Source organism: Diabrotica undecimpunctata, chromosome 1, assembly GCF_040954645.1.
Source record: "Diabrotica undecimpunctata isolate CICGRU chromosome 1, icDiaUnde3, whole genome shotgun sequence".
Lineage (NCBI taxonomy): Eukaryota > Metazoa > Arthropoda > Insecta > Coleoptera > Chrysomelidae > Diabrotica > Diabrotica undecimpunctata.
The window spans coordinates 30,213,002-30,235,394 of NC_092803.1; the positions used below are offsets into that span (position 1 = coordinate 30,213,002).

General features: G+C 33.7%; 1 protein-coding gene across 1 annotated transcript; it reads left to right on the plus strand.

Annotated features, from left to right (window-relative positions):
* The first annotated feature begins 1,032 nt into the window (after positions 1-1,032).
* On the plus strand, positions 1,033-13,501 carry LOC140438339 (putative odorant-binding protein A10). The gene is made up of 3 exons (XM_072528019.1): positions 1,033-1,157; positions 5,651-5,852; positions 13,177-13,501. The coding sequence occupies exons 1-3, from the start codon at positions 1,143-1,145 to the stop codon at positions 13,314-13,316; spliced, it is 357 nt and encodes a 118-aa protein (XP_072384120.1). The 5' UTR covers positions 1,033-1,142; the 3' UTR covers positions 13,317-13,501.
* The last annotated feature ends 8,892 nt before the right edge of the window (positions 13,502-22,393 follow it).

The following is a 22,393-nucleotide window of genomic DNA, read 5'->3' on the forward strand; positions in this document are numbered from 1 at the left end:
CTTCTCCGACGAATCAACATTTCAGATTTTGGTGGATAAAAGTGCGTTTGTCCGACGACGTCCTGGGGATCAGTTCCATCCAGATTGCATTGTGGAGAGAGTTAAACATCCGGTGAGTGTCATGCTGTGGTCTGTAATCTCGGCAAAGGGTATGGGACGCTTATACATCGTGGAAGGGACAATGAGACAGGACCAGTATAAGCGAGTACTTGAAACTCGGCTACTGCCCCAGCTCAAAGAATGGTTCCCTGGTGAAAAAAATTACATTTTTATGCACGATTCTGCACCGTGCCACAAAGCCAGGAGTGTAACTTCATATCTGATCAAAGAAAATATTGCAGTTCTGCCCTGGCCGGAAAACTCACCTGACTTGAACCCTATAGAGAGCATGTGGGAGTTAACCAAACGGGAGATCGCCAAAGATGTTATCACCACGAAGCGGCAGTTGATTGAAGCTCTTATTAGAGAATGGCATCATAACCCTAACTTAAAACACAACGCAGGAGTTTGTATTCAGAGTATGCCCCGACGCGTAGAAGCTGTAATTGCAGCAAAGGGTGGCATCACTAAATATTAAAATTAGTCATATTATGTTAAAAAAAATTTTGTGAAAAAAATAAATGGTTTTACTAACAAAACTTAATGTTTTTGTGACCCTAATTTCTCAATCTCTTATACAAAAAATAAATGCAAGCCTTAAAGCCAACAAATTGCAAAAAAAAATCAGTAAAACTAAAAAATTAAGAAATCTTTTACTGTCCCTAATAATTTGGCCACCCACTGTACTTTATTGTTAGAGAAATAATTTATATTTTCAGATAAAGCATTTATACGACTAAATATTTGATACCTGGTCGTTGAATTTATTGTTTTCATACGATGCAAAACCTTTTAGAAGAATATTTTTTCCAAAAATTAACAATTAAAAAAATTCATATGGGTCTATATAGATTAATAGAGACATGCTGTATAACACTAAAACTTGAAAACAAATATAAGAATGCTTCCTCGTAAGATTTCTTTATATGGTCACCCATTTGCATCAATGGTAAGTGAGGTGAACAATATTAAAGACCCTGAATAGTGTTTAACTGTGTTGTTACTTTCACTTTTACTTTCTTAGTTTGTGTCATCGAATCAAGATGTTTAAACTTGAGGTGAGTAGATAAAAATACATTATTTTTGGTTTAGTAGATGTACGATATATAAATATTGGATCTAAGGTGTAACTTGTAATTATTTTGGTTAGGTATTATGTAATAATCGCTTAAATATGACACAAACTTGGTTGGCTTAGAAAAATAATCGATATCATACAGAAATTGGTAATATTTTATAAATAAATGTTTAAAAAGTAATACCCATGTAAATAAAACTAGAAAATATACTAATAATTATAGTATGTTTCTATTAAATTATGGTTCAGCATAATGCTTTATAATCACATGATGTTATTGATATGGTAATGTGACATGTTATACATCTGACTAACTTATCAACCATACATTTTCAACAACATATATTCTCCCTTCTTTCTTCTTTAAACCCAAGTTAAAAAATAAGAAAAGTAGAAAAAGAAATGCATTTACATGAAATTTTCCCTAGTAAACAACATCTTATGTATATAAGTGATGGATTCGACAGTAACTTGATGGAAATTCATTTTATCTATCAATAAAATACTAAAAAAAATTGTTTTTTTAAAAAAGGCCGAGTGCCTTTCTTAAGTGATCTATTTTTAGTATGCGCTTATACTTTATAGTCTTTAACTGAATCTCCGTAGATTCCAATAAATATAGCTTAATTCCTTTATTTTGAATGCGAAGAATTTTAAATTATTCATTAAAAGAATGAATATGGTCTAGAAGGTAAAGTGAGTACGTAAAATCTATTTTTCTATTATTGAAAGCCCTTTTATGATTTGCTATACGTTTGATTAAAAGTTCTACCAGTTTGACCGATGTAAGTTTTTGGGCAGTAGCCACATTTAAGTTTGTATACACCACTGTGTAAGTGTTTTTTCTTTTGGCTCTTGTTGCCCTTACTATACTTGCCTAAGTCAAATATATTAGGCAAATATACACACATCAAAAATACCTAAGGAACACCTAAACTGCAAAAATCAGGTCTAACTCAAAAAATCCTACTATTCAAAATTGTTTTACAGAAAAATTCCCAAATCTGTCCATAAATAAGACAGGAGCGGCCAAACCCTTCTACGCAAGGATTATAAGCTACTTAAATCAATTATAAAATAAAATAGAATAGAAATATGCTTTATTGTCACTGAAAATTGTACAATTTTATGGGCAAAGCAAAAGTAAAAAAAATATAAATAACAATAATAATTAAAATTTACTTAAATTAAATAAATCGTCAATACCACAGAATAAAACATATTAAAATAAAATATACAATCTATTGCAAAATTTCACTAAATTGCAAATTGCATAATAAAACCTTACGAACTAGTTTACGAAGAAGTTTAAGCTGCTACATGTGATATCCAAATTTATAAATACTGAAGTGTTTTTATTAATTTTATTTATTGTTTTTATTTATTATTAAAGGTTCTACACTTACAACACTTATAAATTTATTTAAAGTCTTTATTTGCACAATATAACTAATTTATATTACACTAATGATTAAATAATTTATCAATGTTCAAAATGTTCAAAAACAAACTGTTCTCTTCAAACAAAATTCCTCTTTAAATATAAAATTCCGTTAGTTCCGGAATTGCCGCGATTCTCCATCGAAGAACCCAGAAGGTCGCTCATGGTTTTATTCGGCCTGCTTCTGGAAATTTCAAATCGCGGATGACTCATCATAATTCAGGTAAACAGGTCTTTCAAGTGAGCGCCGAAACTAGAACAGAAAAGATATTAGCAATAAATATGTTTACAGTTTTGAGTCATATGACACGTCATTATTTATCGTAACAGTATCTTGCATGTACCTAAACGTACTGTACTTTCTTAATTATTCGTTAAGAAACTCTTCCACTGAATAATAAAGTCTTTCAGATATATAGGCTTTTGTCAATTTACGGAACTTAAAGACAAAAGTTGTAGATTTAAGTTGCAAAGGGAGATGGTTGTATAATTTTTTTGCCTAATATAATATAGTTTTTTTTACTAACTCAGTGGATGGGATCGGTAAATACACATCAAAGCTTGAATTTCTGGTGGAGTAGTCATGACTAGGTCTTGCTCGAAAAACATGTAGGTGTTTACGAACTAAGCAAACAGTTTCTAGAATATTATAAAGAGGGAAGAGTTAAAATCCAGTGATTTTTGAAGTAGCTTTTGTAATTTGTTAACATCAGATTGGGCAGCTGTACTAGAACCCTAAAAAGGAAGACCATATCTAAGATGAGACTCAAACAAAGAAAAGTATGTTATTTTGGAAGATGCTAAATTAATTTCCTTCGAAACAGATCTTATTGCATAGCAGGATGAGGCTAGTTTCTTACTTAGAAAATCGATATCGGAACCATTTAAGGTTGCTGTCTATAAAAATACCAATAAATTTTAGAGAATCAATTGTACTGATCTAGCTGTTATTAAGGAGCAAGGGTTGAAGAGCTCCTTTATAGAATAATGCTCCTGTCTTATCTACGTTAAAAGAGAGTAAATTAGGGTCGGACTAGGTTTTTATTTTATGTAGATCAGAAGTTATAATTGCATGAAGTGTTGCAATATTAGAGTTCTTCCAAATAATACTGGTATCATCAGCAAAAAGAAAAATTTTTCCATTGATTTTTAAGTTAGTGATGCCATTTATAAAGATACGAAAAAGTAGAGGACCCAGTACTGAACCTTGTGGAACTCCACATACAATGCTTTTCTAACTAGAGTCAGTATCATTTGCTCTGACTAGTTGTTTCCTATTCCTCAAGTAAAATTGGAACCAATTTAACGAAATACCTCGAATTCCGTAGAAATTCAGTTTTTTATCAAAATGTGATTTACACAATTAAAAGCTTTGGCCTAGTCACAAAAACCTCATGTAGTACAGAAAACATAGCATCACTGGTAGATTTATTAGATAGAAAGGCGAACTGACTTTGTGATAAAATGTTGTTTTCAACGAGAAATGACATAAGTCGGGCTTTTATAAGTGTCCCAATAATTTTGGATAGGACCGGTAGTATGGCAATAGGTCTATAGTTGCAGACATTAGATTTATCACCACCCTTATTAAGAGGAACAATAATGGCTGTTTTTAGGCACTCTGGAAATATACCTTTTTCAAAGAAATCGTTAATTAATGAAACCAGGACTTCCAACCCATTATTTGAAAGATATAAGAACATTTTTATGGATAGTCCATCAGTACTAGAGTAAGATTTGCTTTTGATACTACTGATTGTTTGGATCAGTTCAGATTTATTAACTGGTCTTTTAAAGAATGAATTCGAGACCTTTTTTAAATTGAGAAGATAGGAAATAGGATGGCAAAATAGTTGATGTTATATTTTTACTCACATTAACGATGTATTCATTTAGATTTTTAGAGTTTGGAAGAGAAATTGTTTGAGCTGAGTTAGTTTTATTTTGAAGATTGTTTATTATGGACCAAGTTTCCCTTGAAAAATTTTTAGAGCTTCCCAGATAATTCTCATAGTATATTTTTTCTAACAGGCATTTTCTTCTACGAATAAAATGCCCGCCAAAACATTACAGAGCCTTCTCCAAAAGCGTTGAGCACAAGCAGCATATCGTTCCCTGAGTTTGCTGTACGTCTTGATGTAACCTTTTGATCCATAAAGAACTATCCTGAACTCATCACTAAACAAAACAACAGAACATTTTTCCAATCTTCTATCAGTCCAATGCTTAGAGACTACAATGCGTAGTCTCTAGCAAACTTAAGTCGGCGTTGTCGAGGTGTTGCTGTTAACGAACGTCCTGTTGCTTAGTCCTTAGATGTAGCGAGTTCTTAGATCAAATTTTCTCAACCTTCTTCTCACTGTAAAAATGCTTGATGTCCACCTGAGAGCATTTTAAAAACCGTTTTGAATTGTTCTAGCTATAAAGAACCGATTTTGTAAAGAAATGCGTTGTAAAGAACGGTCTTCTCCGGCCGTCGTGATCTTTCTCAAGCCTGATCCTGGTTGTCGTTCATGAGATCCAGTCTCTATGAATCAGTAGTATGTTTTTGGACCATACAACGATGGACTCCAAGTTTTCTGGCCACTTCTCTTTAACTTATTCCATTAACAATCAAAGTAACAATTTAAACAGATATAGCAAATCTTCCAGCCATAGCTTTAAATTTGAAACTTGCACGATGTCACTCTTTGAACAACTGTACACTAATAAATGATTTTTGAAAAACAGAACAGTTATATTTCAAGAAAAACAACGTACAAACTATTACCATTACCCCTAATTGACCTATCGGCAACTAGTGGCGATGCCTAAAAGTGTTTCTACATTGTGGGAGTTTATATGCAACAGAATAAATTGCATAAACTTAAAATTATTGAAAAATTCTTATAAAATTCTAGGTGGCCTCTTTTTAATAATATATAAGTATATAATATAAGGATAATATACTTATACATATGCGCACAAACAATACTGATTAATTATTATTAAGTGAACCATCCATTTTAACATGCAAAATCTTATGTTTTTAGCAATACTTACTTCTACTGGTTTTTCTGGCAGCTATTGCCACACTGAGAGCGGCTGCCCCGAGTACAACTAGTACAACAGAAAGACCTGCGATATCAGATGAAACTTTGGATGCTACGTTGAATGACAAGAGGTATCTCTTAAGGCAGTTGAAGTGTGCCATTGGTGAAGCTCCATGCGACTCTGTTGGTCGGAGATTAAAAAGTAAGTTATATTTAGTTAAATAAATAAGAATCCCAAATTACAAACATAATAATTATCAAGTTCAGAAAAGTAGTTGAACACAGAAATGTGTTCAATGAAGGTTTAAAATTTTTTATTTTAAATTTTCTTCCATAATTATTACATTTCATTACGATTTGGGAAGTATCATTGGCCAACTCGTCATCGTCATCTAAATCAAAATCTATGTAGGTGTTCCGATAAGTACTTAGCTTCACCGCTCGATGGCGCTACTATTTCAAGAGAAATCTACTATTAGTAGAACTACATTCTTGTAGACGGCTAATGTCCAAATTTTAGCCGAATCGGATTCGTAGTATTGTTTCGACTGCGTGTGCAAGCAGGTGTCTTCGCGGATTTTAGAAAAATGGAAAGAGAGCAATATTGGTTGGTGATTTAATTCTTGTTTTTGCAAGGCAAACGGTGTACGGTGACTCTTCTCCTTCAATATCAACCCTCAAAAATTGGTTTCACTAGTTTATACATGGCCGCACGTTGGTTTTTAATGAGCCACACCCCGGAGCTCCGAAATCAGCTACCACGAAGGATAAGATGACAAAAATTCACGATCTCATTTTGGCAGACAGCCAACTGAAGGTACACGAGATAGCTGAGACAGTAGGCATCTCAAAAGACCGAGTATATCATATTGCCACGTTTCCTTTCTCTGGACAACGAGCTTATCCGTGAGACCACTTCACAGCAGTGTTTGACGCTATTTAAGCGTAATCTGAAGGAATTTCTACCTCGTGGTTGTAATCATTGACGAAACATGAATCGATTGGTAGACACCAGGGACCAAGAAACAGTCGAAACAGTGGCGGCACCCAGTGAACGTGCTCCGAAGGTTTCAAAGACTGTCCTACCGGTCGGAAAGGTGATGGTCACAATTTTCTGGGATTCACAAGGGGTGATCTTCGTCGATTACCTTGAAAATTACAAAACGATTACACAGCTTTACTTCTTCTTCTAAATGTGCCTATCTTCTAGATATGTTGGCGACCACATTGACTTATCTTATTCTATTCACAGCAGCTCGAAATAGATCAGTTGGCCAGCCAGGATATACGTCTACGTAAAGGGCCTCTCCTGCCCTCAATCTTACCTTGTAGAATCAACTGAAGAAGTCGGTATATATTATAACGCATAATGTGGTCGAATTAAGCTAATTTTCTGTTCTTTACGATGATAATATTTTCTTTGTTTGTTCTTACTCTCTGGAGAATAGTTATATTCTTAGTGTGGTATATATATGAGACCCTCAACATACGTCGCTAGCACCATATTTCAAATGCATCTAATCGTTTTGTGGTACCTTCTGTAAGGCTGCAGCTTTCTATTCTATAGAGGAGGATACGAAAGACGTAACATCTAAAAAATTTTATGCGTATATTTATACTAAAAGATAAATTGCAGAGAATCTTCCTAAGACTATTGAAAGAGCTTCTGACTTTTTCAATATGGGGTTTTTATTTCGTAGCTGTGACCCCAAGTATCCCTAATATTGCACACCAAATAGCATATTTTTTCCACTCTTTTTTTTAACATTTTTAACGGTGTATCGTCTATTGTAATTTGGGCGTTTATGTTGGTGTTCTTACTAATGATATTTATTTTTGTCTTGCAATTTAGTTGTAGTCCGTATTTGTTACATGTTTCTACAACGTTATCCATCATACTTTGAACCCACTGCGTACTATCTGCCAGCAATACTGTGTCGTCTGTATATCTAATATTGTTTATAAGTTGGCCATTTGCAGCAATCTATATTCTAATTAGTCCAAGGCCTCTCTAAAGATGTTTTCAGGGTGTATGTTAAATATTGCCGGTGACAATATACAATATATTGCCGTTAGACAATATGTCTAACTAATTTTTCGACTATAAAGATCTCCGACAGTTCATTTTCTAATCGTACTGTTGCTTTTTGTTGGAGATATAAGTTTGAGATCAGTCTTACATTCTGACCATCGAGTCCTGATGTTTTAGGATATCAATTAGTTTCGCATGTGTTACTTCATCAAATGCCTTCTCGAAATCAATGAAACCTACATACACATCACTGTGCAAACTAAAAAGTGCTTCCCTCGTTTCGAGTCCTGCTCTGAGTCTAACTTGAAATTGAACTTCACTCAGGTGTTCTTCTAATTTATGTGAAAGAGTCAGATAATGACTTGTGTAGCTGCTGCGGTCGCTTATAAGGGCTTTATTCACTTATAGTTAGTATGAGCCAATTTGAACTGGATCATGCAAACTGTATTTAAATTAGAGTGACATCCAATGTGTTAAGAGGAAAGAAAATTTACTGAGTAAAATAAATTCATCCTTTTCAAAAACCTCATTTTCTTGGATTATTGGTTCTGTAAATGTTAATTTGTTTCTGCTGGCATAACGAAAGATATCAGGGTGGAAGATGGAATAAAGAAATTGGCTGGAGACCATATACTGCAAAAAGGTCAAGAGGTCGACCGCAAATGAGATGAAAAGATGACATTAAGCAAAGCGCAGGTCCAATGTGAAAAAGACAAACAGAAGACAGAGACAAATGGAGACAAATGGGAGAGGCCTATATTCAACACATGAATAGATTTTGGGCTTTGGGAATCCGCTTAATGGCCATAGTTATTCTTCATTATTCATTATGCCGAATTATTGGGCCAATTCGATGCCAAATTGCAGAAAAAACGACCACATTTAGCAAAGAAAAATGTGTTCTTTCGCCATAACAACGGACACGCACATACCTTCGCTGTTACCATAGCGAAATTGGCAGAAATTTGGATCGAAACAGGAGGCCATCGCCGCTACGGAAGCCTACTTTACAGATATCGAGAAAACGTAGTTTTCAGACAGGTTAAAGAAATTAGAGCATCGCTGGGTCAAGTGTATCGAGCTAAAAGTAGACTATGTTGAAAAATAAATCGCCACTTTTCCAAAATTTTTGTTTTGCTTTTGTAGGCTAAGTATTTCCGGACAGCCCTAATAAGTCTTCTGTAAAAATATTTTGTTGTCATATTGTTTAACCCTTTCGGTGCCACTTTCACTTCTAAGAGTCAGATAATGACTTGTGTAGCTGCTGCGGTTGCTTATAAGCGTTTTATTCACTTATAGTTAGTATGAGCCAATTTGAACGGGATCACGCAAACTGTATTTAGTTTATCTAGTTTTTGTAAAAGCTAAAGGGTATCTATATATTTTAAATAATACAAAAGCATAAATTGTGTATTTTAACAAGTAAAACCGTTTGCAATATTTTTTAATTCTATTTTTTTTAATAGAAAAGAAACATTTCTTTCTTTTTTATGACTTATTAATTTACTCTCTTAGCATTTATGTTACAGCGAAAAAATAGTTCCTACATTAAATTATACACGTGCACTTTTTATGGTGCAATCAGGTGCCTTATGGAAATCTATGCACAGAACAGAATCTTCATACTCCAAGCTCGTTTCTACTCATATTCTCATTGCACAGTCTCCCTTTGAAGGTTAGCGATCGAATGTGTTAGTAAGCGCATAACTCAACAACGCATGGACCAATCTTAACAATTCTTTTTTTAAAATGTTCCTTGAAGTCTAAGGCTGGTTTTTACGGCGAGAAAGATTCAAATAATTTCCTCGAAAACCCTAAAATAGCCCTTTTCTTTTTCCCATACAAATATTTTCTAACTAAATGTAGTCAATTTGAACTTTATTGCTATTCAATAAAGTTTATATTAAATTCCAAGCACTAACTGTCTAAACAATGTAGGTGTGTTCCTAAGTATTGTGTGTTTCCGTCGAAAAGTCAATTTGCGCTTTATTGTCGCTGCACAAAGTTCAAATTCAATCAAATGTGTGTGCACATTTGTGTGTAAGCGTGTTCGCGTTGGAGGATCTAATGCGTTCACACAAAGGTGATAATATCGTGAACCGGACCAAATTGAAAAGTCAAAAAATTTAAGAGTTATAGATTTGATTGGCTCTGCAATATTCTTTCTTTTGTTTTAGTTTCGGAATGCGACATAAATTACATCAGTTTTCACGTCGTTGCATCTGTCAAACAAACCGCACACGTGTTGTTTTTCTTGGATTTTCTGTTACCTTATCTACCCAGTTTTCTTTTGTCAACTTGATAAACGAAACAAATTTTCCTGTTTATTTTTAATTGATTGTTTTGTGCAAAGTGTTTTAATACCTGTGATTGTTTGGGATGAATGCACGATGGCATATAAAAAATCTTTGGAGGCTTTAGGTAGAACCTTACAAGATCTACGGAGCAACTATAACCCATTTGGTGGTGCAATGATTTTATTAGCAAGAGATTTTCGTCAAACATTGCCAGTGATTCCACGATCAACGCCAGCTGATGAACTCAATGCATGTTTAAAGTCCTCCAATTTTTAGAATCATGTCAAGGTATTACACTTAAGCAAGAATATGCGTATCGAGTTGCAAAATGACTAATCTGGAGACATATTCTCTAAACAATTCATTGACATTGGTAATGTCAAATTTTCTATAGACACCTTGACTGGTTGCATTAACTTTCCTCAAAGTTTTTGTCAGTTGACGATGAACAAAAAGATGAACTTATTCAAAAGGTGTTTCCAGATGTTGCTCAACATTACAGAAACCATGATTGGTTTAGCGGATTGGCTATATTGGCTCCAAAAAACATAGATGTAAATGAATTAAATTTCAAAATTCAAAAACAAATTACAGGCGAATTGAGGCTATATAAATCAGTTGATTCGGCTACTAACCAAGATGATGTCGTCAACTATCCGCCAGAATTTTGAAACTCGCTGGATTTACCAGGATTGCTACCTCACAATTTTCAATTAAAGGTTGGATCGGTAGTTATAATGTTGAGAAATATCAACCAACCGCGTCTTTGCAGAGACACGGTTAGCGATAAAAAAATTATTGAACAACGTGATAGAAGCAACTATACTGAAAGGAAAGTATTAAGGAGAAGACGTTTTGATACAACGCATCCCAATGATTTCGACTGATGTACCATTTGAATTTAAACGACTACAGTTTCCAGTGCGGCTTGTTTTTGCTATGACCATAAATAAGTTCCAGGGACAATCATTAGGTGTTTCTGGTATTAATCTAAAAAACCCATGTTTCTCACATGGTCAATAATTGTATGTTGCCTGTTCCCGTGTTAAAAAACGGTGGTGGTTTTTAGTGCGTCCAAAAGGGTGGCCAAAGTTCGTGGAAGCGAAGATACTTAGGTCACCCAAACTAACCCACACACACCGCCCTATCATCATGGTGACGGTTCTGTTCAGGAGAATTAAAGAAATAAACTGCCACATTCCAAACCTATTTGACAGAACGAAGTCTATCGGGTCTGCTAGTTATCAATAGATAAATGTGAAATGAGTAGATTCTTGAGCAGAGCTACTTTCTTTCATATAGTTGTATATCATATATATCCCCTCGCATTAAGTATCCGGTGTATAGTAGCCTACACTTTTTGATCATAAGCAAGCATCTGATCCTTGTTCTTCTGTATTATGTTAAGAACTTCGGAGTTAGTTATTGTTTTCATCAAGAAAATGCCTATTATTCTCCTATAAAGATCAATTTCGAAAGCGTCGATGCGATTCTCTAAGGAAGGATTGGTGGTATAGCTCTCGCAGCCGTAAATAATTGGAAACGCACAAAAAGTTCTTCATACCAATAATAGCAACTGTTGTTTTATAGTGCGATCAGGTATCTGAATGAAGTCACTCATTAAGCGATAGTTTTATATTTTCGGAAGACAGCTTGCGTTTGCATTTTCGACAAAATCATTAATTTCTGGTTAACGATGTTCATATATAGGCCGCAAGGAATGTTCGCTGCATTCTACAATGCCTTCTGATATATTGTCGGTGTATCTTATAGCGGATTTGTCGATCGGATAGCCAAGCGGGCTGGGCGGCTGGCTTCTCCTTCGGTTCACTGCGAGAGATGTCAGTTCAAATCCCCAGCTCGGTGTACAGAAAACAAAAAGGCTAACGCAGCAGTTTACAATTCTAAATGAATCTGCGGCTTAGTCTAGAATATGCTGGTATCTGATCGGCCTATGGTGGAGCAGTACGGCAAGAGATAAGGGCTTGCGGCTTGGTGATACTCCTCCATAGATCCCTACCGGAAGGGCGTGTGCCGCCTAAATACCGGGTATATATATAAATATATATATATATATATATATATATATATATATATATATATATATATATATATATCTTATATCATTAATTGCTTTGCCATTAACTTTGACTTCACCGCTAGTCTCTTTAAGAGCTTTGGCAAAGACAATTTCCGAATACAGTTTAAAGAGTAGAAGAGATAATATACGTCTATGTCGTACCCCCTTTCTTATTGCTTTCTCTTCTCCAATATATTACTTTTTACCCTTTGCAAATTAAACCTTAGTCTGCCATAATATTTTCTTCTAACCTTGCTGGTCACATGCTTCTGGTCTCAAGTTTTTTTTTTTTTTATTGAAATTAACGTCTATGGCCATTGACACGGGTACAAGAACGTCTGGAGTATTACATTATACATATAAGATTATTACAATATATAAGATAAATACGGTAAGTTACAAATAGTTATACGTAGTTACATATAGTGTTACAAACTTTATTTTTTTGCAACATTTTTTTAACAAACAATGTTGCAATATTTGTTATATCCGATAATATAATCTGCAATCTTTTAAAAAGTCAATTAGATCACTGTACACATTAGGCGAACTAAGTATCTGTTTCAGGTTACCGGTTATATTATGCGCTAGTCTATATATTCAATAATAACTGCATTCAACGAGTAAGTGTTCTACTGTAAGGCGGTGAGAATCACAATGTTCGCAAGCAGGTGGGTTTTCGGAAGTCATCAGGTATCCGTGAGTGAAGCGAGTGTGTCCTATTCGAAGTGATGAGTTTGTCCCTCCTAGTCATTGTAGGTATCTTGAATGAGTATACAGTGGGATTGATTATGTCTTAAGTTTTGATTCATTAGACTTTTCTTGTTTACCGCCATTTATATTTCCCACATTTCTCCGGTTTCTCTTTTAGTTTTCCCAGTTTCTGTATACAACTTAACCTGTAATAATGCATTTTTTAGAAGATTTACTCTTTCAACACTTAGGTATTTTATGGCATATTAGAAAACCAGGTTGAATAAAGTCGGAATCAGCCTATCATCTTATTTTAGCCCTCTGACTATTCGGAAGCTTTTAAGTCTTAACAACAGTACCCATTCGCACAGAGAATAAACTTCTAACAGCCCTTATAAATAATCAATGTTTCTTTTTATTTTAGGTTTGGCACCTCTAGTTCTACAAGGTTCGTGTACACAATGTACACCTCAAGAACAGAGACAGATCCGAAAGGTTTTAGGATATATGCAGGTCAACTTTCCCAAGGAATGGAATAAAATTTTAAGACAATACGCTGGTTGATGGGACATAACCAAATTTCAGTATTCTAAACACACCCAAAGAACAGATAAATATTTTATTTTTCAGTATTTTTGTAGTGTCGGTTTGTAAAAAATATATGTATATAATATGAAATCAGATGGATAATATTTGTAATACTAATTTTAAGAATAATTTGATCTATATGATAAAATATATACATAATATAAAAAACTAGATATTACATTTTTAACTGTAAAAAATTGTTTTCTTTAATAGGTTTGGTTAAGTTTTGTTTCCACAATCTTAAAATTAGACCCTTTCTTCTATTAATGGCATTGGAGCACTTGCGGAACGAAGCATTTGTGCCGACAAGATTGGGGTCACTTGCGGACAAGTTGAAAGATTAGTTTCTCAGGTAAAAAAATTCTTATGAAGTGGAGGCATTTTCGTACAATTTTTTCATCTGCAATAATCAATAAGTAATAATAAAAAAGCAAAGAAATCGTGAGAACGAACTTCCCTTTACACTTTATTCAGGTTTAGGACTCCCAACCTTTAAAATTATTTTTTGTGAATGGTACAAAGGAACTAACTTTGTATATTGGCGTATTTAGAAGTTTTTTTTCTTTTAATTTTTTATTTTTTAGATGTTTTTTATTTTTCTTTTTTATTCAAACTAAATACCCAATAAAAGCATTTATTTTTAAGGTCTTTTTAATCCTTGCATCTAACTGTATATATTTTATTTTCCCTCTTTCATCATTGAGATTTAATTGTTCCGTTTGAAGGAAACTTCAGCGAACTCTGCATCTTGTTTTAATATTTTGACCAGTTGTTTCTTTAAACGTTTATTCTCCTACAAAAATTATTTACACAACATCCAACATAATTGATTATATTTTCTCAGATTTCTTACCCCTATATATAATCTAATCATAAAGCTGTATATTCCAAGTTTAACACACTTAACAAACCATCCTTGAAAACCCAACGTTTAGGTAGGATTTTTCCGCTAAGATCTTTCGTAAATTCCAAAATTTTTGCTGGACTTTTGGGTAGCACTTTCGCTCTGTGAATGTGGACTATAATTATAGTGATTTTTTGGATAGGCTTGTCTGTATTTTTAATAAGGCATTTTATTTAATAACAATTAGGTCAAAACATCACAAACCTTGGACTACCAAAGGTATCCGCATATTATCCAAGAATATGCTTTCACTACTGTACATTAAGAAATTTACTACCAGCGTCTTTTGTCACTAAATATATCTCCAAGTATAAAGAAACCTATCTAAAACTTATCAAAACAGCTAGAAAAATGTACCATCAAAATCATCTGTGAAGCTCTAAAAATGTTGCAAAAGAAACGTGGTTCATAATAAATAGTCTTCGAAATAAAACTAACACAACTCTCTCTTCCAAACCCTGAAAATCTAAATGAATACTTCGTTAATGTGAGTAAAAATATAACATCAACTATTTTGTCACAAGATCCTATTTCCTATTTCCCCAATTCAAAAAAGGTCTCGAATTCATTCTTTATAATCAGCAGTGTCAAATAAAGCAAATCATCCTCCTAGTACTGATGAACTATCCATAAAAATTTTCTTAAATCTCTCAAAAAATGTGTTGGAATTTCTGGTGTCACTAATTAATGATTCATTTAAAAAAAAGTATATTTCCAGAGTGCCTAAAGACAGCCATTATAATTCCTCTATATAAGAGTGGTGAAAAATCGAATGTCTGCAACTATAGACCTATTGCCTTATTAGCGATCCTGTCCCACATTATTGAGAGACTTATAAAAGCCCAACATATTATGTCCTTTTTCATTGAAAACAACATTTTATCACAAAGTCAGTTCGGTTTTTAGCTAATAAATATACCAGTGATGCTATATTTTCTGTACTAGATAAGGTCTATCAAGCACTAAATAATAATCTCTACACTGCTACTGTTTTTTGTTACTATGCCAAGGCTTTTGATTGTGTAAATTACGACATTTAACACGTTCACTGCCGGTGTAAAATCTGAATGAACCCTTAGGTGCCGTTAGCATATTTTTAGTATTTAAGCTTCTTTTGAATAATAGTTTTTTAATTGAGTAGTATCTAGTTGATAATTGAGGTATAGCTATCAAATTACGTCATCACGCATACGTGGCGTGGTCGGCACCGAACAAAGAATTGCATGTTAGGTGCCGGCTACGCCACAGTGGTGTTTTAGTTACTTCTGCTGTATTTTAGGGTAAAATAATTCAAGTCAGACAGAAATATTTAATTAAAAATAAAACAGTTAAACAAAACAAAATTTAAATATAAAAACTAAATTGTACATAAAATAAAATCAAAAATATAAAATATAAGATTATTTTGAATGCCACATTCTAAAACAAGGGTTTAAACATAATCCTGGTTGACCAACGCATAGATTACAAAAGTAAGGAGTCATCTGTCTCTTGTTTTGAGTTTTACACACTCTACAGTCTTTTCTTCGAGCTCGTTTATGGTCATCCGTTCGTTCAAAGTTTGACGGCAAATGGTGTGATTCGTTTGCTTTTATAGTTTTTTTGGGACAATTTTTAGTTTGGGCTCCCTCCAAAAGTTCCTCAATAATGGCCAAACGAAAATTATATAAATTTTTTCTTTGACCAGAATACGCATTGAATAAAAAATGAGAATTTATGAGCATTACTTGAAAAAAGTGAATAAATATTTTTTGTACCACCTTAAGCTTTTACGCCCACATGGGTTGTAAGCCAACATTTGATCTTTACGATCTACACCCGACATATTTTTATTATATTGTGCAATGGCCTCAGGCTTTTCTTTTTCAATACCTCTTCTGTTCGAAACCGTCACGAAATCACCAGAATACTCTGTAGTAATAAATGAAACATCCCTTTTATCACGCCACTTTCCCATAAGAACACCAGAATTGTTATTACACTTTAGAATTATTTCACCTCTCTTGAGTTTAGAACTTACAACTTCATGAGAATTTCCTTTACGATTCAGTCGTAATGTTCCTGTGCAATAAGTCTTCCGCTCGAGAAGGGCAACCGATAATGTGTAACTATTGTAGAAATTGTCCATGAATAAAGAATGACCTTTATCCAGGTATGTCTCCATTAGTTGAAAAACAACGTCTGAGGTATGCCCCCTTTCACTAGATTGAACTTTTGCTCCAGTATACACAGCTATTTTTAGAGTAAGTCCGTTAGGTTCAGCCAGAACATAAAGTTTCACCCCGTACTTATGACGTTTGCTCTTTATATACTGCCTGAACTGCAGTCGGCCTCTCCACAAAACCATTGATTCATCAATGCATAAATTTTTAGACGGATAATATACTTGAGACATTTTTTGGTTAAAGTAATCGGCAATCGGTCTCAATTTATATAATCGATCTTGAGGAAATGTATCTCCAATACCTGGATTTTTTACAAAATGTAGGCAACGTAAGATTACCAGGAAACGATTTCTCCCCATATAGTTACTGAAACAAGTAAGATTGAACAATGTGTGTTTCTTCCAGTAATCATTTAGGTATTCGGTTAATTTTAATTGTTCCAATATGTAAAACCAAACTAAAAAATATACGCAATTCCCCTATAGTAATTGGTTTCCACTCCGTTATTCTAGATTTCTCTTTTCCAGCAGAACTTAAGAAAATTTCTTCAGCATACCTATTTGTTTCATCAACGACAAGTTGAAAAAATGTGTCATCTGCTAAAAGATTAAAATAATCTATCGGATTATTGCCTTCAGGTTGAACTAATAATCCACAATTTTCCGTAAAAATGATATTTTGTTTGATCATAGGTGGATCGTCCCATATATAATTATTTTGATTAGTAAATATCGGTACCTGTACCTCAGAAGCGATGCCAGTATCTTCATGGTTAGAATGCTGTGATTCACAATCCGAATCCGTCAAATCTATTAAATCTTCATCGTCGGCGTATTCGCTTCCACTCGACTCATAATTATCAAAACTGTCATCATCGGATTCTTCCAGTATTTGTCGTAATTCTTCATCCGTTAAAGGCTTCTTCAATTCGAATTCTGTTTTTCTTTTTTTAACGCCAGACGAACCAGGGTTATTGCCAGAAGCCATAATCAAACACTTTTAATTACTTACAAAACAAAATCCTGACTTTCGAACCGATATGAAATTTGAGACACAATAAACCTTTTCGAAGTGCCGATGAAGTCTGATAGCTATAAAGCAAGTGCCGACTACTTAAAAACTTTGTTATTAGCAGACATGTACACCACGCACCTATGGCGTGGTCGGCACAGGGCGCATATAGCCGAGCACGCCACAGTGGCACGACACAGTGGCGTGACCGGCAGTGAATGAGTTAAAAAAAAACTAAATTTCAACAGAATTCGAGGTACTTCTTTAAATTGGTTTAAATCTTACTTGAGGAAAAGGAAACAACTAATTAGAGCAAATGATACTGACTCTAGTGGCATAAGCATTGTATGTTAAGTACCACCTGGAGCAACAAACTATAATATTGCAACTCTTCATGGAACTATAACTTCTAATCCACTTAAAATAAAAACCTGGTCCGACTCTAATTTACTCTCTTTTAACGTGGATAAAACAGTATTTTTAAGTTTTATATATCGAGCACAATAAACTAAATATTAGCATTTTCTAAAATGAGATAACTTTCTGTTTTGGTGTGTTAAAGGAATTAAATATTATTAAACTATTGGTGACAGCCTTATTTAAGGCTGAATAGAGCCTTGGTGAGAAATAGTTTGCGAGTTGATCTAAAATGTCAACACCATCTTTTGCTTTGTTTTAGTCTATAATTGCTTCAGTTTAAATTATAACTACACCATCTTTCTTATGTTTACCTGTCTCTTTTATGTCGCTTCCAAGTCTGGTGGCCAAAAAGAGGACATCACATTTATTTGCCTATTACGAATTTTTTTTAATTTTGCGAAAAGGATATCTTCTGATATATATTTTCTTTTTTTTAAGTAGGTAGTGTTCCTAATAAGTGACTATTAGGATCTAATAATTGTTTTGCTAAAGGCACAGACGTGTAGCATTATCGGCTAATATAACTCTTCCTTTTTGTAAATAATCTTTTGCTAAATCTAGTACAATTTTTCCCGATAAATTCTGTTCTTTATTAGCCATTTTTCCGGTATACATAATCATTATTAGAGTATATTCTGCAGCATTACATAATTTAAACAGTTTCAAGCCATAGCGGTGATGGTGACGCTGTAGGTATACATATATTGTTTGAAAAGTAGTCTTCCTCGAAAGGGAATCATACTTTCATCAACAACTAGTATTGACCCAGGATTACATTGTTGGGCAAATGTTATTGTGTCATTTCAAATTATTTTCTAATTTTATGGCAACGACCGTTTGGTAAAGCAACCGTGTTATCAGCAAAATGTAAAATAAGTTAAAATCTGTTTCTGGTCAATACACAAGAAATAAAAGTAAAATTATACAAGGGTAACTTATTCCAATAATCAGCAATTTTGGCAAGCTTGACAATTCTCATATACATAACACAACCTAAAAATTTTAAACATTCTTCTTTATTGGTAGGTTTCTATGCATGAATTCTGAATGACCTGCTATAAAGTTGTACATTTTTTACTTGCGCAGCATTTCTATTAGTCTCCTCTACAATAGGTTGTAAAATTTCATCAGCGATCAGTAACCTGTATACATGAAAAGGAGTTAGTTCGGTTCTATTTTGAGGACAGATATATGATTCATTACCAGGAAACTGTATATCGAGACGTAAATGAGTAGAGTCAACTTCTTACCATTCATCGTCATTATTTTACTGGTCTTTAGATTCTACCGATTGTTGTGCATTTTCGTCCAATAAGCTTAAATCACTGTTACATTTGTCTTCTCTTTATCAGATTCTTCTTCGTCACTCAGGCAGTATTCCGAACCGGATAACAAAAATTCATCAGAATCCTCCTCTAACAATTGAAGCAACTCTGTCAACTTTTTATTTTTATTTGGCATACGATGCGTTTTACTCGTACTTGGTAAATTATCCATGATCTGAAAAACAAATTCCAATTAAAAAAAGTAACTTTACTAGCACAATTTTTCAATAATTAAATCTATGCAAAAACATTTGAAGTTATGTAAAATAAATACTGTAATATTTTGTTTATCCTTACAAATTGGTAGAATTAAACGGACATTTGTTCAACAAATTAGGATGGCGATGTTGCTTCCAATCCGAAGGACCACCTACTGGCGTGGGAAATATGAACACAAGCAGTTCAAACAATACGTAATTTAATATTTGAATGTTACTACAACTAAGTTAATATCTAGCCAAAGTTTTAGCGCAAGTTCTTTATTGAAATAGCTCCGATCACTGTTTTTACACTGGTCCACGACACACTATAAACACAAGCACTGATACAAAAAAATATTACTACTAACTATCACTTCCCCTGGCAGTCCATGGACTGCCAGGGTCACCAATGAGGAAGTGCTGAGAAGGATGGGTCGAGATAAAAAATTGTTGAGAACGATAAAAGTACGCAAGACTGCATACCTTGGAAACATACTGAGAAATAATAAATATAGTCTTCTGCAGGTCATCATACAGGGTAGAGTTGATGGCAAAAAGGGAATAGGTAGAAAGAGGAAGTCATAGCTGCGAAATATTCGAGACTGGACAAACATGACTGTAGACGAATTATTCCACGTTGCAAAAGACAGAGAAGCTTTTAAAAATGTGGTCGCCAACCTCAGTTAATGGGGACGGCATAGGAAGAAGAAGAAGAACTATCACTTCAACTAAGGACGTTTTCTGATATATGAATAAACTTGATAACTGATGAGCGTTCAGTTTTTAACTCTAAGCTATGTAACGATAACTACAATGCGCGAGATAAAACTCTAAAAACAAGAAGCGACCAGCTCAGCTGGGATACAATTTGATACTGATTACGCGATAGTCTAAAAACTCTTAAACCAAAAATGCGACGAATTATATCGAATTGGAAACTAAAAACTAACTAATATGCGAGCGACCAGCTAAGCTGGGGTACAATATTATACTGACTTAAAATTCCGATTTTCAATACCTGACTATTGCAAGGGATTTTCGAGCGGCGGGGAACAACTTCGATATTTCTTACAGAGGTAGGTAAAAACCGACCTTTTGAATTCGTGTCTAACAGAGAAATTTTTGGAATTGGTTGGAGAAAGTTAATCTACGGGTAAACATATCTTGTAAATACATTTTCGACTTTCATGAGGATTTACCTAGGTAGACGTTAAGAATTGTAAGTTGATTGTTACCAGTGGCGTAGCAACACTTGGATACATTTCTTACAGAAATTTATCCACAAATAATCCAGCTAGAAGATTTTATAATGAATAAACTACACATACTTACTTTATATAATTTCAAATTCACCAAAAAAAACAGCTAATTTCGTAAAAAAACTTGATAATGAATGCTAAACTTGATAATGAAAACTAATCGTTTTTACAACGCCTTATTCTCAACTGTCGATACAAGCTATTTACGTTCCTAGGGTTCCTAGTGTGCCACAGTAAAACTATTTAAGGTTGATCTGCCCCCCCAAAAGACAAACTACAAATTCAAAAAATTTGAAAAAAATTTAGAAGGTATATGTGACAACTAGAAGTATTTTGACAAATTTTGAGCAAACTTCATGTTTTCGTTTTCGAAGAAACTCTAAAAAACTACTTTTTTCCAAGTATAAAGCGGGAAAACCAGACATACAATGTTGTTAATTTTCTTACAACATAAAGAAACCCTAAGAAATACTTATGAATTTTTTGAATTTACAGTTTTGTCACAATGGGAAAAAATAATGTTCCGGCTTACAATAAAGCTACCGGTAAGAAACCGGAAAAAATTTTAATAACAACATAATAAAACTGTAAAAGTAGAAAATATTTGCAATAAAACGTTGAATATTTTTTCCTAAACATATAAAATATCTCGTTAAACAAGAATTATACCTTGAACTGCCGCCATCAAATCTTATACTAGAGAGATGGCTCCATCTCAAACGTTGGTAGTATTTTCATCGATAGATTGCATTACTTTCGGCCTCGAAACGCTTCAAGCGAATCGTCATACTCAAACAGGTTGCCATATCAATTATTTTGTACAACACTTTGGCAGATTACAATAAGAATGTTATCGGTTTGAATGAATTTTATCTGGCATGCTGAAACTTACAGAATAATAGATAGTGCTATTCCATCTACAAGTAATATATCTATAAAAAACGTATTTAGTTTTTAAAAACCTATTTAGGCGTTTTTAGTTAATTATTTTAGTATTTATAAACAATAGTGTTGCTTGCATAACGTATTAGTGGTAATTTTTATATTAGTATAAGCATTAGTTTTTCTTAAGAAATTCACATTTGTCAACTTGTATTTTAAATCTTGTTTTCCTTAATTTCTCAAAAATCTTCTTAAGATTTACCATATGTTCCTAAAGAGAGGTTAAAAATGTCCATGTAAACTAGATATATTGCTACTTGAATATATTCATCGGTGTTATTGACTATCTCGGTCCAGGCAAGTTGATTACATGCGACGGAGAGAGTTTCTCTTAGGATGGCACCTTCGACTTCTTGTCTTGGGATGACGATTTTACCTGATGTTTCTTTTACTGGCAATTTAACTTGTATAATTGTTTAGGGCTCTGGTGGACTGTATAGAATTGGGTTTCATTTGTGACATAGTAATTAATAGGAAGAATAGAATGCTCTGCAGTAAGAGTAGCTTGGGTAAAATCGAAATTTGCTTTCAGAAGCCTTACGATTAAGACCATCAAATGTCTTGTGAACTTTAAAAAGATAAAATTTTAACTTACTATCCGAGTTAAATTCGGGAAAAATTGGAATTTCTACACAATAATCTTCTGAATGATTCTGAAAAATTGATGTAGCAAGTGGTTCATATTTAATATTATTTTTGTAGAATTTATTGGCTATATCAGGATTCAGGAAAGATTTAGTGGCTTTTGTATCAATAAGAAGTTTAAGAGGGGGATTTTGAATTTTGATGTAAGAAAGCTCTTTTTTGTCAGCAAAGAAATGCAATTC

What these genes read in the sequence shown, in the direction of transcription:
- LOC140438339 (XM_072528019.1), top strand. An exon ending in TGTTGGTCGGAGATTAAAAA is followed by an intron (nt 5,853 to 13,176) that starts GTAAGTTATATT and finishes TTTTTATTTTAG; the next exon opens with GTTTGGCACCTCTAGTTCTA.